Raw genomic sequence first — 15,840 nt, 5'->3', positions numbered from 1 at the left:
GGGAAATTAAAAACAAACTGGTTCTTTACCACAGATAGTTCGGGAAACAAGACTGTGAGGTGATTCTCGATACGTTTTCTTTTTCTTCTGATGTTCCTCAGAAACTAAGTGTTCACTCTACCAAGAACAAAACTTGGAGATCTGAACATGGGGTTTCATGATCAGACGGTGAAGAGAGAATGCAGGGTACGATACTGGGGCAGCCTCCCCTGACTGAGAAAGGAAATGGAAGCTCCAGCAGCAGTCAGGGTGTGGAGAGGGTAGAGAGAGGTGAGGTTAGGAAAGGCCTGATGCTACCAGGGCTCCTGTAGGGATGGACTGAGGAGCTCAGCTGGGAGAGGGAGTGGTTGGCAATGGTTGTGGGAATGGCAAGTGTGAGGGGCCAGTGGATCTAAGAGCCTTGAGTAACGATCAGTGCAGACTCCCACCTCCAACCACCTGGACAGAAGGTCACAGAGAGGATGCCAATCAATGAGACACTGGGGACAGGACCACATCAGTGACAGCTTTATAGATAATGGCATGGATTAGGTGAGCCTGTGAACCAGGGAGAAAGGTAAAAATTGGGGCAACAGGATAAAATATCCCAAGGAAATTCCTTTAGAACTTAACTCAACCAAGGTAACTCTGGTTCAAATCTAGGCTCTGAAATTTGTTAGACATGGGATCCTAAAGACAGGATTGAACCAAGAAATGATCTTGGTTACATGGAAAGCATGTGAACAGTCCTTAGGTTGTAGGAAATCCTCAGAAAGGACGAACAGTTACTACTATTATTGGTAGCAGTAATTGGACACACGTTTGATGTTTGCTGACCCAGGTTCAATAGTTTTCCCGCTATAATCAATCAAATATTACCACCGAATTTTATCTTCATTGTTCAGGAACATGCTCTGTAGATCTGAGTGATGCTGAATATTTAGTAATATCCTATTGTGTTGAAGTATAAAGCCAAACATGTAACACTTACTCACAAGAACAATGAGAGAGTCAAACAGGAATTCACTTGAAAGAAAATCAATAGCTATTTGGTTTGTTGTGTATAACCGATTCAGAAATAACCTTCCTGTGTTTAGAGCTCAAACTCAGTAATTGCCAACAAAATTAGACGACAGCTTTGAGTGGTTTGAAGTGGGTTCAATTCTTCCTCCCTGAGCAAGGCTACTGCAAACAGAACATCCCAGCCTTCCCCCCACCCCACATCACTGACTGGACTTCCTTGTAGTTATTTCTTTCCCCTGAGCTGGTCTCTCAATCAGAGGGTACTGATTCTTTGTCACAAAATGTGTTCTAACACATATCTAGTTCAGGCCAAAATACAAACGCAAAAATTATCCATTTGTTTCTATCCACAGATAGCTATGAAAACACCATTATTTGTTGAAAGTTGAGGGAAAAAATGCCTACTTTGTATTAGGCCCTTACTACTTTGAAAATTCATCCTTGATATCATATCACTTGATTAAAACAAAATTAATTTCATACTTTTAAATCGTATGCTAATTTTAATTTCACACTAGGAGACTGAAAACTGTTGTCCTCCATACGTAGATCTTGGACAGGTGTATTAATGGATTTGTCTATACTCTGATACTTGAATAAATATGTTTCATATGATCTCTCTTGGGCTGTGTTTACCAAGTGGGCTGTTGCTGAACTTTAGTTTTTATAATCCAGATAAAAGTATGTTTAAAGTCTATTTCTGAACCTTGGAACATCATCATTTGATGGCTAGATTCCAAATATGATTTATCCACGTACACACTCTTACCTCCCACCCATCTCAACTATATTTTCTGGTAAAATCTACCACTTCCATTCTTAGAATACACTGTTAATGTTAAATGGATTTTTTTTAACATTATACTGTTTGGATTTAAGGCTTTTGCTTGCTTTAAAATGAAATATATATTTTTCATTATCTTAATTTCCCTCCAAGTCCTGACTCCTGGAAATATTTTCTGACTGCACGACACCAAAATGAAAATGCCACTGAAGTCTATTTACATGAACCACAAATCCTTAAATGAATTGGATGTGTTCATAATGTAGGCATAGAGTATTTCCTGGCATTTGGTTAGAAAGATTAAATCAAATTAGCCTGGATAAGTCAACTGTTACAAGGACTGGAAATTGCTAAATTAAACTTTAACAGGAGTTACAAATGGTACTGTGCCTACTTGGAAATGAATAAGGTTATTAACGGGTTCAGTGACGGTAAGTCTGATTTTAATGTTTTTATTCAGTGAAGAAGAAAATGAAGTAAAAGCCTATTAAATTATTTTTTGTAGCTGATAATGCTTCGAGAAAGTTTTTTTTTAACTAAGGTGAGAGAATGTTTAAATGAACAAGAAGTAGTTGGAATTATTTTTTTAAAAAGGAAACAGAAATAAAGTGGCAACTCTAAAAATTGAGCCCTGAACTTTCGAAATAGTAGCAAAACAAAGATGGAAACTAACACACAATCAAGAGAATATCTCTGTGGCAAAAGCAACCATGAAGGACAACGAAAAGTAGCTGCCAATTTACAGTATAATATACTGTCTAGGAAAGAGAGCATCACTCTTTGAAAACGTTGATGCTCACATACAGAATCATGGGTGAGAAAAGTCAGACTCCTCTTGAACAGATATTGGAATACTTTGTGTAAATCTTATTTTTATATATTATGAAAAGCTATCAAATATTTAATACTACTTGTCAAGGAACTGCAACATTTAACAGCTGCCCAGGACCCCATAAGGCTGCCCTCTTACACCAGATGCCAGAGCACAGAGGTCCTGAGATGGCTGAGAATATGGGTTCTGGTCCTGGGTTGCCTGGGTTTGAAGCCTGGTTCAATTACTCGTTAATTATGCATAACCTCTATGCTCCTAAGTTTATTCTTAAGTAAATAGGGTGATGATGATGATGACGATGGTATCTCATGGAGTTCTTTTGAAGATTAAATGAGTTAAACAATTTAAGGCATGTAAAACCACCCTTGGAATATTCTAAGTATTATGTGTCTTTTTTTAACATGGAAAAAAAAATCCTCATCCAAAGTGAATATTGTGTGTTAGCAAAATTACATACTCTGGCCAGTGATCCTATAAATTGCGAGGAATAGAGTTCCTAAGGTCCCCTGCATCCTGAGATGTTATAAGCATATGCTAGTTAAAGAAAGAGATTTCTAGAATACAGAGAATAGCTAAGTCTGCTTTTGTAACCTTCAGAAATTTGGATACTGATATTTTGATTCTGTGACATATCAACATATTTCTCAAGTTTAAAGGGCAAACTATTTATCATTCTTCCATCACTTATGGAAGAGAAAAGAAGAGGGAACATGGTAGAAAAGTAGTTGAATAGATAGAAATCAATAACAAAGATGGAGAAAATTCAAGAAGTAGGAAGTGATCATGAATGTCAATAAAGCAAAGGAGTCGAATGAAAGGAGGATTTGAAAAAGTATCCTTCACAGCACTTATCACAATTGTAATAAATTATTTGGGTAAATTAACATCTTTCCTAACTAGACTGGAGATACATAAAGGCAGACCTAAATGTTCCCTACTGTAACTTCAGTGCCTAGTAGTGTCCATGCATAGCTGTCACTCCATAAATATTTATTGAATGGCTGAATGAATGGATAAATGAATGAATGTAATTAGATTTCCTAAAAGCACCACAAGTGACCCTTGGAAGTACAGTGCCAGTCAAGTGATGGAGGTGGATGTTATGTCATAGGGCAATTTAAAGAAAGTGGGATTTTAAGAGAGAAAGTGGGTAGTAAGGCGGGGGGGGGTGGATTTTATGAACCATCTCTTAGAGATGTGTTTTTGATGAAAAGAGAGAGTAACCAGATCAAGTGAGCTTACTATCCTAATACACAATGTATTTACCAGATTTTGTACCTCTTAGAGCTCTGTATGACTTCCAGATGATCTTCAAGAACTTAAGGTAGCCACAACAGTTACCAACTCGACAAGTGATGGAAGCAAAGGGGCCCACCTGCTTTATTACTGCTGTCTTCGGTAGAATCAGAATTCCATGGGCTAGGCATGATGGAAGATGTGGGGGAAAGCATGGGAAGGAAACAGAAGTCAAGGGAAATGACGATACTACCCACAGAAAAGACATGGCCAGGAATGGAACGAAGTTCAAGAGAAGCTGAAAAGTCCTGTGAAATCATCCGAAAGACGTGCGTGTGTGTGGAGGCGACTGTGTGACTGCGAAAGCACATACACAAGCAACATATGTGGGATGTACAAAAACACAGTTGCAAGTAAATTCAAAATAGAAAGTACTACAGCTGACTGTTTACATATGATGGCAAGATAGCCACTGTATAATAAAGCTTAGGTAAAACAAACTGCTCATTTCACATATTAAAGCTGTATTTCCTTTTCCTTTTTGTAACATACTAAATGATTATAACAAAATAGTTTCAACAAAAGTATCACGTGTACCTCCAGGACACAAAGAAGGAGAGATAATTATTTTATTATTTTATTTCCTGAACCTATTAGAAGATTTTATTTAACCTGAATAAATTGAATGACAACACAGCTAATTCCCAAACTTGGGCTGGCCAGAGCATTTCAGAAGATCTTAAGTATATAGAATAAACATGATTTGACAACAAAAATACATGTTCTCACCTTTTCCCTCATCTGTTTCCCTGATATTAGTTGCTCCTGTGTAAATATATATGTATATGTGTGTATGTGTATATATCCACTCAGGGATGGTAGGATCTGTTTAAGAATTTCACCAGAGTCCAATTTAATGTCTTCATGCACTTAAGCCAAGGGGTTTAAATGATAAAAGTCTTGTGTTTAAGCTGTTGTCTAAACCACATATAAACAATTTATCATAAAGTGAAAAAATTAAACACTCAATTCCTATACTTAAAAGATACTTTAAGGAGGCCAAGATTTAAGTAGTATTTTAAATACATTATCATATATAAGTAATACTTTCTACTCACAACTCTGAAGGTATACATCAAAGGAGGTACACTTTAAATAGATACCTCCTTTGTTCTTAAATATACAGTTTGATATGCTAGGTTGCAAAATGGCGTTTTTCACTTCTAATTTAAAAATCTATATTAAAAAGGTAATTTAAAAAACCTGATCCCTATCTCTAGTGTACTATATTCATACTCACAGTCAGTATCTCATCTTCTGTGGTGTTAAAAACATCATATTTGTACTGAAATTATTTCAGGGCTTCCAAACTTTAGCAATCCTTCTACTAAACACATGTCCACATTAGATATTTAACCCTATCAAGAATAGGACTGACTGCAACAAACAATTCAACAATGCTAAATAAAATCTGAGTTTTCTAACAGATGAAGAAAATCCAGAGCAAAAGGCCTGCTATTTCATGCATAGAGGTATGACAGGTTTTTGGCAAAGTGACACAGTATTTCTGGCAGAAATACTATGTATGTTCTTTATGTCACTAGGATACATATTTGTTCCTGGAGACATTCATTGTTCAATAAGATCTAGGGCAATGTTTCAATTTGCAGATTAAGTTAAGTGCTAGTAACAAGAAGATATCTCTATTTCTCTCCTCAATCCATCAAACTTATACAGCAGCCGGAGGTTCAAATATCCCTTCTGTATATATTTCCCTTCTTTTTCCTTTTATTGTAAAATCCCTTGTCAAATGGTGAAAGGAGTCTTCTATTTCCCGACAAGCAAAGCGCACCCCACAAACACACAAAAATACAAAAAATCAAGAAAGCAGATGTCACAGCAAAGACCCCTACACACATCATTCTTACCTCAATCTGATGGCTAGACCATTTTTGTAGGCTCACTTTTCGTTCAGACATACGAACTGTAGAATGCTGGATGACTTGACCCTCATGGAATACTAGGAGCAGAAACTTGAAAAACCAGCCTCTTGTGTTTCCACAATCTATTTACATATCGAACACACCCAGTAGCAGAGTACTGTTTATCTGTGGTGGACAGCTATTCCAAAGAAGCAGGCAGTATCTCCACTTTCAAAAAGTAATGCCTTTGCTGATCAGCAGAGGAAAGGCAACAGCTGTTATAATCTCTAAAGCACATTTAGGAAGATTTTTGATATGATACTTTAAAAATCCATCTTTTAAAGGTGGTTCATTCTTTTAATATTTTCTTTCTGAAAAACTATTATTAAAGGATCTGGGGAAATACATCTAATGATAACAACCAACACATATGTACCAGGTATTATTCCCAGTGCTCTACATGTATCTTCTTCCATAATTTCCAAAACTTCTTAGGTATCAACTATTATTATCTCCGTAATACAGATGAGCAAAGTAAGAATTTTGCCCACAGTTACCCAATTTGTAAATGGTATCACCAAAAGCTAAATCCAAGCACCCCAGCACCACAGTTCACGTGTCTAACCATGACACTTCACTGTGTATGTATAACTTATAGAAGATAATTGTGTAACAGAATGTGGCTGCCCAATTGAACATTAGATAATGAGTAGTCTTCTTAGTGCTTTTCCTACACCATGTCTTAAGTTGGGGTAAGTGAAAAATTTGGGTGATTATTTCCCCAAGATGATTATTCATTTATATTATTATAGCAGGCCTCTTTTTTAGCTGTAGGGGCCCTATGGGGTCCCGGAGAATTTTTAAAAAGATGAGCCTAGCTTAAAGTACCAAGAGAGTTATTACTTCCTTATATTCAAAGAGTTATAAAGCAGAAGCCAATACAACACTTTTAAAAAGTCTCAAGGATATATGTTTTGTTCGGTTTTTCAAATTTGCTAATTCCTAGTAATGTCTTCAAGTTCACTGACTCTTTCTCCAGCCATCTCCAACCTGATGCTGAGCCCATCTAGAGTGTGTTTTTATTCTGGTTATTGTTAAGTTCCAAAATTTTCTTTTGGTTATTTATACTTTCCATTTATCTGCTGAAACTCTCTATCTGTTCATTCATTAAGATCATATTTCCCTTTCATTCACTGAACATATTCTCCTTTAGTTCCTCAACCTTAGAATAACTGCTTTAAAGTTTTTGTCTAAACTGTCCAACAATTGGGCATCTTGGGGCTTGTTTCTATTTATGTCTTTTTTTCCATAAACCTATCTCAACTACTCAAATGTCCAGGCACCTTTACTGTTGCCTTCCACCAACAGAATCCTAAATGAAAAATGAAATAAAATAATACTTCAATATGTATTTTGCACTGAAAACTCTTGAGATTTCCCAGAAGGCCCTGGAGGATTCTGTCACGTTATAAAAAGAGAAGTGGCAGAATGACTAGATATACTTGATATATCACTATGATTTGCACAGGAAAAAATTATCAGATGAGGTAACCGGTTTTCCCTAGGTTAAATGTGAACAGGGAAAATATTATTAATGTAAATATTTTAGTAATGTTGTCACGTGTAGGAAGTTCCTGGAGATTTGTCAGTCCCCTCACTGCTCACTATATGCTTCTATTTACCAGAGTCCTGGTGGACCTTTCTCTGATATTAGGTAATAACATTATAGTGTTATCAGGTATAACTTCAGTTCTTATTTTTGAATGTCTAATTGCAATCTTAATATTTCAATTTGCATCTAACATCTTCTAGGCCTGTGCTTTCAAACTGAGGATAAATATCAAACTTACCACTGGAGTTTTATTAAAATACAGATGTTCAGGACCTAATCCAGACTTTCTCTAAAGTAGTCTTAATCACTATGTTAATAGATGGTTTTTGTCCAAAACCCATTTGTTAAATTGGCTTCGTTATCTTCTTTAGCAAACCACAGAAAAAAAAATTTCACCTTCATTTGCATCATTTTTGTTATACCCTCCCACAAGATTTTTTACTATTATCAGTAATAAATTAACCACAGTTATTGTAAGTGTCCACCTTCTCTAGACTGTTTATTTAACTCTGATGGTTCCCACAAGGCCTTACCACCAGCTACAGGACTGAGATCTTGTTTTCAAGAAGGACTGTCAGAATTCCCAGGAAAAGGACAGGTACTTCAAACAATAGGCTCTTGAAAAGAATACAAAAAGGAATAATATGTATGTACATGTATGACTGTAACATTATGCTGTAACCAGAAATTGACACAACATTGTAAACTGACTATACTTCAATTAAAACAAAAGAATAGGCTCTTTGGACACAGGTTTCTGATGTCATCACATAATCATCTTTAAGACCATGTCAGTGGACAGAGTCCAAATTTCAAGAAGCAGAATGTTCATGACACACTTGAAAACAATATACAGTGGAGCAAGACCTAGGTTTGCAAGGTACCAAGACCTATACTATGAAACCAATCCTTATACTTTAATCCATTAGAATTTCCCAAATAAAATGCAAGTGAAAGTTCTTGAGAATGCTTTCCTGGAAATCAAAGAGCCCCTAAGATCTGTACAGAAGAATTTAGCTTTTTTTCCCACAGGAGAACACCAAACACTCTCTATCTCAAGGCCCATTTCTCATTATACAGTCAAAGAAAGAGCCTTAACAACAGATAAGAAGGCTGGGCTCTTCTCCCTGCTGTGACCTGGGAGAGCTGATTACCATCTCTGGACCTCAGTTATAAAATGGAGACCCTAAAAAACACTCCCCGTCCTCTGTGCCCCACTCACCTATTTTCAGTAGAGAACTTTCCTTAGGAAAAGATCGTAGACTGATAATTAAGACTCCTCAAGCAGACCTCTGAAATAACTGAATCCAACCTACTCATTTTATAGTCACAGAAAGTGATGCGCCTCAAGTAAACCACACTTATAGAAAACCGGATCCCTGTGACTCTCCACCTGCGGTTGCCGGGGAGGGACCTCCCTGCTACTCAGAAGCACAGAAGAGGAAGAGCGGAACATGGCTGAGGCCCGGAGGGCTTTGCGGCTCTTAGAACCAACACAAACGTGTGGGGCGGACATCCTGACAACGAGGTTTCTACAAGACATTTGGTGGAATGGGCACTAGGTGTCAAGCAAGGTTTCTTGGATTTATACAAGCACCTACTCCAACGAGCTCCAAGCACAACCCTGACACTGTTACTCTCAAGACACTCCTGTGAAGCCACCAAAGGCTAAGCCAGCTCCCAGCTTCCATCAGTGGTGGGAGGAGGCAGAGAGCGGCTGTCACCAGGCAGAGGGGAGCAGAGAGGAGACCAGAGTGAGGACTGAACGGTTTGCAGAAGTAGCCCTGGCTTCTTCCTCTGCATGGCACCCTCTGTCTCCCTAACGAGGTTCAGCAGGCCATGGTTTTCACAGCCAGGAACCCAGGCATCCAGCAGTCACGTGAGAAGCAGGTCCGGTGGCACTTTGGGGAAGCGCGCCTAAGCATGTGGTACCCGGGCAGGGAGACGTGTGCAATGTCTGTGAAAGGGGCCCTGTGCCAGGCTCTGTGTTCACAGGCACACGCTGATGGAGTCTCAGGGCAAACCCCAAAGGGGAGGAACTTTTATTATCCTTGTTTTACACGTGAGGAAACCACTCTCACGGAAATAGATGAACATTCAACTTCTGACCAGTACATGGTCAGAAAGTGGTGAACTGGGATGGCGAACCCAGGACCAGTGATCTCACTGCTGCAGCCGGCTGGGCAGCCTCTGGTCAGTCCTTTGTGACAGGCCAGGGGGGCAGCAGAGAGGGCCCTTGAGCATATGATGAACAGGAGAAAATGTGACATGGCGACACTAACAGGAGGGGACTTAGTTCTTTACAACACTTGATGTGACAACTTTTTTTTTAACCTTAACACAGCATATCAGAGTGTTTATAAGAGTTGTGTGTGCTTCTGAGTCTATCACTTGGGACAGAATTTATACAGAATATACTCATATATCTTTTTTTTTTTTACATCTTAAAACATGTATTCAGCCACTGAAAACCTGTTACTCTATGACATAAATGATCATAGACAGGTTAGGTGTTTCTTCTGAGAATGAGATTTATAATTGCGTTTATAATGGGATACATTCATAAATAAGTTCAGGAACAGTAATCATTGAGAACTACTTGAATTGCATGCCTTAGACCAGACAGTAGCTCAAGATACTGCTATTTAATTTACCAGTGTGCACAGGAGAGGACAGAAGGATGTATTCCACAGAGAGTATCACAGCAGTAGCCAATAATCCCTGCCTCAAGTCCTTTTTTGGGATGAGGCAGGGAATAAATACGAAAACAACAGGGCCATCATCCCCTCTATGTGTACTTCTTTATGGTTTCCCCGTCACTCCTCCATCTTCATGGACAAGCCCTGTCCCACCAGGTCCATGCCAACTGCTCCATCACCCTCTGCACCCACCCCCCGCTGTCATCACCTCCCACTTCTAGACGGTCCCCATCATGAATAAAGCCTTCAGCACCTCGGCGGGTCACGGTTTTCAGCCCCTCCCCCGTTACCACCATCACTCTGGGAAATTCAACGTGCCTGGGAGCCCCCGCCCACCTCCCGGCCCCATAAGCCTGGACTCCCTCAGAGCCAGTGAGGACGTCCTCTCCCCCCACAACCTCGGCCAGCTCCTCCCACCAGGACCACTCCCCGCACCGTCACCACTGGAAACCGCTCCCTGAAATCATGGATTCCAGCATCCCACCCCGACCACACCTTCCACCCCCAACCCCCACGACGCAGCCCCTCCTGGATGTCCTACAGACAGGCGCCTCAACTGAGAACGACAAGCGGAGAGGAGACAGAAACAGAGCCAACGGTTTGAACGCTTTAATAGCTGTGCTGACAGCAGTCCAGGCCTCCCTCATCTGTGGGTAGTTTGGAGGTGAGTTGAGGCTGCTACTGAGGCCTGGCTGGGCCCTGGGACGTGGGCATCACAACCTGTCCTCGGGCACGGGCATCGCGGAGACCCGAGGGAAGGCACCCGGCTGGAAGAGGCGGCTGAGGTACTCGTGGTTGTCCAGCGCCCTCTGCACGTGCTCGGGGGTGATGCGCACATCGTGGCTGCTGCGGGCCTCCACGCCCGCCAGGTCCAGGATGTGAGCCGTCAGGTACTCGAGGATGCCGGCCAGGAAGATGGGGGTGGAAGAGCTCAGGCGCTGGGCATTGGGACCCAGTCTCAGGAGGCGGTCCAGGCGGCTCACGGGGAACTGCAGCTCGGCTCTGGTGGAGCGGGAGAGGGAGTGCTGCCTACGACGGTGGAAGGACCAGGACCAGCGGTTTCTTCTCCGAGACATGATTGTGCTGGGTTCTGACCCGACCCTCCCAGCCCGACTGTCCCTCTGGCCTGGCCTCTGGAGATGGCAGCGTACTTCTGCCCGCCACCTCCCTGTGCGCCAGCCTCTTATTAGCCAGGGACCTGCCTTTGTGATGTCATGGGTGCCCACTGGGCCCTGATCAGGACTGGCCTACAAATGTCTGTGATAGGAACCTCTTTTTAAGGGGACTTTAAGAGTCTAGCTTTAAAAAAAAAATGTTTCAATGGAAACATTGCCCTGTGTATAGGACAGTACTTCAGGTTATCTGATCCCAGCTTTGCAATGTCTTTGCACTGTCACATCCCTTTGTAAATTGGTGGTCACCTACAGATACACTGAATGCCTTGCCCAGTAGAAGTCCGTCTGTCTCCCCTCTCATATTGAAACAAAACCAACTGTGCTACCATTTACACATTTACATATCCTTTTTCAATATTTCTATGTTTCTCCTTTGGGTTATCTTTTGAATACACTATCTGCCAATTCCCTCGATGTCAATAGATTCTTTTAACACATTTACATTTCATATCTGGATGAATATCATGATTTTCTCCGTTTACAAATAACTTTTTAACTGTTTTGGTGGTCACGGTGATATGTTCAGTAGACTCCTGTCAGAGCTAGATAAACTCCAAAGACATAAAAGTGTGCCTCATTCTCAGTTAAAACCCAGGAATGTCTTGTCTTGTTTCTTCTAGATGATTCCAGAGTATCAATAGGATCTCCATGATTTTGTTTTTCTAATTTTAATTTTTTAACTTTTATTTTCCTCCATACTAATTTTGTGGTTCTATTCTGTTGTTGTTCATTTATAACTGATAAATTATTACCACTGCTGGCAGAAATGGATGAGAATTTGGTTTTAGGATCTGACCACCTGGAGATCTCTATAAATGGGTCCACAGAGATCTGGTCTCCTCTAAGTAAGAGAAAACAGAGAATCTGGTTTTCTAGTCTTTGTCAACTTGTTTATTCAAATCATACCTTCTGGAAGAGAATAGTTCTTTGATATCTGGACCAGTGAGCTTTTCTCTTTCAGTGTTTATACTTGACTCACAACTAAAACTGTAGAATTGAAGCTATAATCTCTCTTTTTCTGTGCCCATATGCCCATGTGTCTGTAACTGAGATATGCCTTCACCTCTGACTGCGTGAGTGTGTAATGTTTTCCTACCTCTGAATGATACTAATATATTAAAATATAAAATCTCTTAAATTAATGGAGCTCTACCTGATTGGCATATCTAGATAAATTGCTCATATAAATTGAATATTCCTCAATTTCCCTGAAAATAACGAAGCTGAATTATGAGACTTTAAGCTACATTTAAACAATATATATTCTCCCAGAAACCAATTCACAACTATTTTAAGAAATCAACACCTCTATATTAAAGAGTTTGGCTTCTTTTTCCCAGAGATCATTAAACCCTTCCTACCTCGAGACCACCCATTTCTCAGGATATAGTAGACGAGGAGCCTCAACAACAGGCAGCAGGGCTGGGCTCCCTTCCCGACTGTGCCACCCACGTGCCATGTGACCTTGGGAGAGCTGATTAGCATCCCTGGGCCACAGTGGCCTCAGCTGTAAAATAGAGACCCCAACTAATTCTTTGTGCCTCCTTCAACCACTGTCAGTAGAGAAATTTTCTTAGGAAAAGATCACAGACTGGTAATTGTACACCTTAAGCAGACCTCTGAAATAATTCAGTCCAATGGCCTCATTTTATAGCCAGAGAAGCTGACGTGCCCCAAGTAAACTACACTTAGGGGAGACCAGAACCCTAGAACCCATTTCCCTCCCTCCTCTTTCACTGTTTTGTCCCTTCGTGTCATAAAAACTCTCTCTTCCACAGTGGAGTAGGTATATTCTTTTCATCCTACATTTCAGAACCCAAATATCTTAGAGCCACAGTATCTGTCTGTCTCCGAGCTGCAAACTGGTTTCCTCTAGTCAGACTTCGCTTTCACAGAAGTTGAGGTATTTTCCCCACAGCGATTCCAGAACCCTAATTAAAAGAGACCAATCTCTTGAGCTCATGAAGGATTCTAAAGGAGAAACACTAAAGGAAACATCAAATGCCAGGCCTGTTCATTACCTTTCCTTAGGTTTGAAACCATACTCCTAAAAGAATAAATTAAATAAATTCACTCTTCAATGCCATTCTACCATGATGTGTGGACTGACGGTCACTAAATTATTTGTTACTGGTCGGCTACAAGAAGTACGGAAATTAAGAGTTAGCATTTAGTGACCTTGATAGCAATCTGGCTTTGCCTAAACACTTAAGTGAGTCAAGTCATCTTGTTGAACAGGGTATCTATTAATCCAAATGTTGTTGAACTTGAGTGAAGTGTCATATGGAAGCTTCATACTAGTCATGTAAAATAAGACCACATGTCAGTTTACAATGAATTTGTACAATAACAGAAAATACTGGCCCTGTGCCCAAGATGATTTAGGAGCACCATGCTGTACCAATTCACTGAATGAGATTCCATGTTTCAGACAACTGTGGTTTTAGAAGTAAATTCCAATGGGAATAATGAACTCAAATATTATCACACAGCAGTTATCTACCCTAAATGAGTGAAGGAGGTCACACATGAGATTCAACAGGGAAGGGTGAGGACCACGGCAAACCAGAGAGGCCCGGTGTTAATGGTACAAGCAGCTAGTCATCTTCGTCTGACTATAACCATGTATGCCCAGACATCATGATTTCACAAAAGAAACCAGTAATTGAGGTTTTCAGGTAAAAAGTTCTTGATTCTTAAATGTTGGCAGTTAATTCATTATCCTTTAGAAACATCATTGTAGACTTAATTATCCCATTAGCTCCCTAGATTAGGTCCGTAAGTGGCCACTTTGTCATTTGCTCTCTAGGGAAATTACATATTGATGTTCATGGGTAGATTCCTCTTCCTTGAATTCTATTTTGAGGCTCCAAAAGCCCTTTCTAAAGAGTCAGGTGGTATCTGTCTGATGCCTTCTGACAGGATCTGTCAGATTTAGGAACCAAGGGTGCCTGGGCCCTCAAAATACCTCTGTTCTCAAAAGTTGTTCTCAGTAAGAGGCCAGCCTAGTTTCCAGGCCTTGTATCTACACCATCCCCCAAGCCAATATCACTCTGCAAGTTCCCCTCAAGCTCAAACCCTGAGCTTGCCTCTTTTCATATGTGATGTTTTCTGCCATGATGACCCGTATCTGACCCTGGGCTGCCCTGACACTGCTTCTGATCACAGACCTGGTTTGGCAGACACAGCCTCCCCAGCCCCCGTCTGTGCTCACTCCCAACAGGGCACGGTCATCAGTGGTGTCCTCTGCTTAGGGCCGAGGTTAGAACAAATCCTCCTCAGCTGCCCCCTCCCACCTTTCTGAAATGCACAAAATGCCTAAACTGGTGTGGCTCGTGCTTTCCCAAGGGCAGGGATTCTCCCCCTCTGCCGCCTTCCTCTCCTGAGTGGAGGTTCCTGGGCACATGGAGGAGGGGGGTTGGCAGGGTGTCACATTTACAGTGATGACATGCTGGCCGTGGCCCCGTGTCTCCTGTGAAATCCACAGGCACGGCTGAAGTCTGATCCGTAAAGGGATGGCGGTATAGCTCTGCCTGGTTCTCCCACGTCCCTGTGACTCCACCATCACAAGGTCAGGAAGCTCAACTTCCAAACCTGGACGTCAGACAAAGTCTGGAAGAGCCCAGGGAGCCTGGCTCCCTGCAGGCGTCACAGGGACCAGGAGTGCTGACTACGGCATGGACGGTAAGGTGACCACCCGAGCACACAGACCTGCTCACCCGACACGGTCCATCCACCTACTATGACTTCCCTGGCCTTTAATGAATTCCTCTGGTGTGACTTCTGGTGAGGTATCCAGGAGGCGATGTTTTGTGCTAAAACAAGCCACAGCCATCAGCCAAAACAAACAGCTTTCAGTAATCAGACAGCTGTTGAACCCACAGGTCAGGGTCTGAGCGTAATGACTGGCTCCCTGGCACCGCCCACCCTGGGGGCACGTCCTGGGGCTGAAGGACACTGGAAGACGGGAAACCACGGCCTGGACACACAGATGCTCCACTTCGGGGATGGGGCGGCACTGCTGGTGCCACCGTGTGACCAGGTCCAGGCGACTCTCCACCTGCAGTTGCCGGGGACAGGCCTGCCTGCTACTCAGACGCACAGAAGAGGACGAGCGGAACGTGGCTGAGGCCCGGAGGGCTTCGCGGGTCTTAGAACCAACACAAACATGTGGGGTGGACATCCTGACAACGAGGTTTCTACAGACATTTGGTGGAATGGGCACTAGGTGTCAAGCAAGGTTTCTTGGATTTATACAAGCACCTACTCCAACGAGCTCCAAGCACAACCCTGACACTGTTGCTCTCAGGACACTCCTGTGAAGCCACCAAAGGCTAAGCCAGCTCCCAGCTTCCATCAATGGTGGGAGGAGGCAGAGAGAGGCTGTCATCAGGCAGAGGAGAGCAGAGAGGAGACCAGAGTGAGGACTGAATGGCTTGCAGATGTAGCCCTGGCTCTGTAATAGAGAATAACCCTTGTTTTGTTGGAAGTTTACAGGGACACCATGACCTGGCCCACGTGGAAGGCTGCAAGAACAAAGAATGCCTGCAGCAAGAAGTTTGCAACAACCAACCACAC

At 41.8% G+C, this 15,840-nt stretch overlaps 2 protein-coding genes across 2 annotated transcripts in view; both read right to left on the bottom strand.

Moving 5' to 3' along the window:
- The window catches only part of SYTL5 (synaptotagmin like 5), a 215,396-nt gene that overhangs the window by 98,752 nt on the left and 100,804 nt on the right, over positions 1-15,840 (bottom strand). The gene's annotated exons all lie outside the window — the stretch shown is intronic.
- LOC102543965 (histone H2A-Bbd type 1-like) lies at positions 10,699-11,256 on the bottom strand. The gene has a single exon (XM_006219773.4). It carries the CDS (start codon positions 11,161-11,163, stop codon positions 10,801-10,803), a length of 363 nt encoding a protein of 120 aa, XP_006219835.1. The 5' UTR covers positions 11,164-11,256; the 3' UTR covers positions 10,699-10,800.

Source organism: Vicugna pacos, chromosome X, assembly GCF_048564905.1.
Source record: "Vicugna pacos chromosome X, VicPac4, whole genome shotgun sequence".
NCBI lineage: Eukaryota > Metazoa > Chordata > Mammalia > Artiodactyla > Camelidae > Vicugna > Vicugna pacos.
The sequence above is the reverse complement of the archived record's forward strand: the minus strand, read 5'-3'. Positions and strand labels throughout refer to the sequence as shown.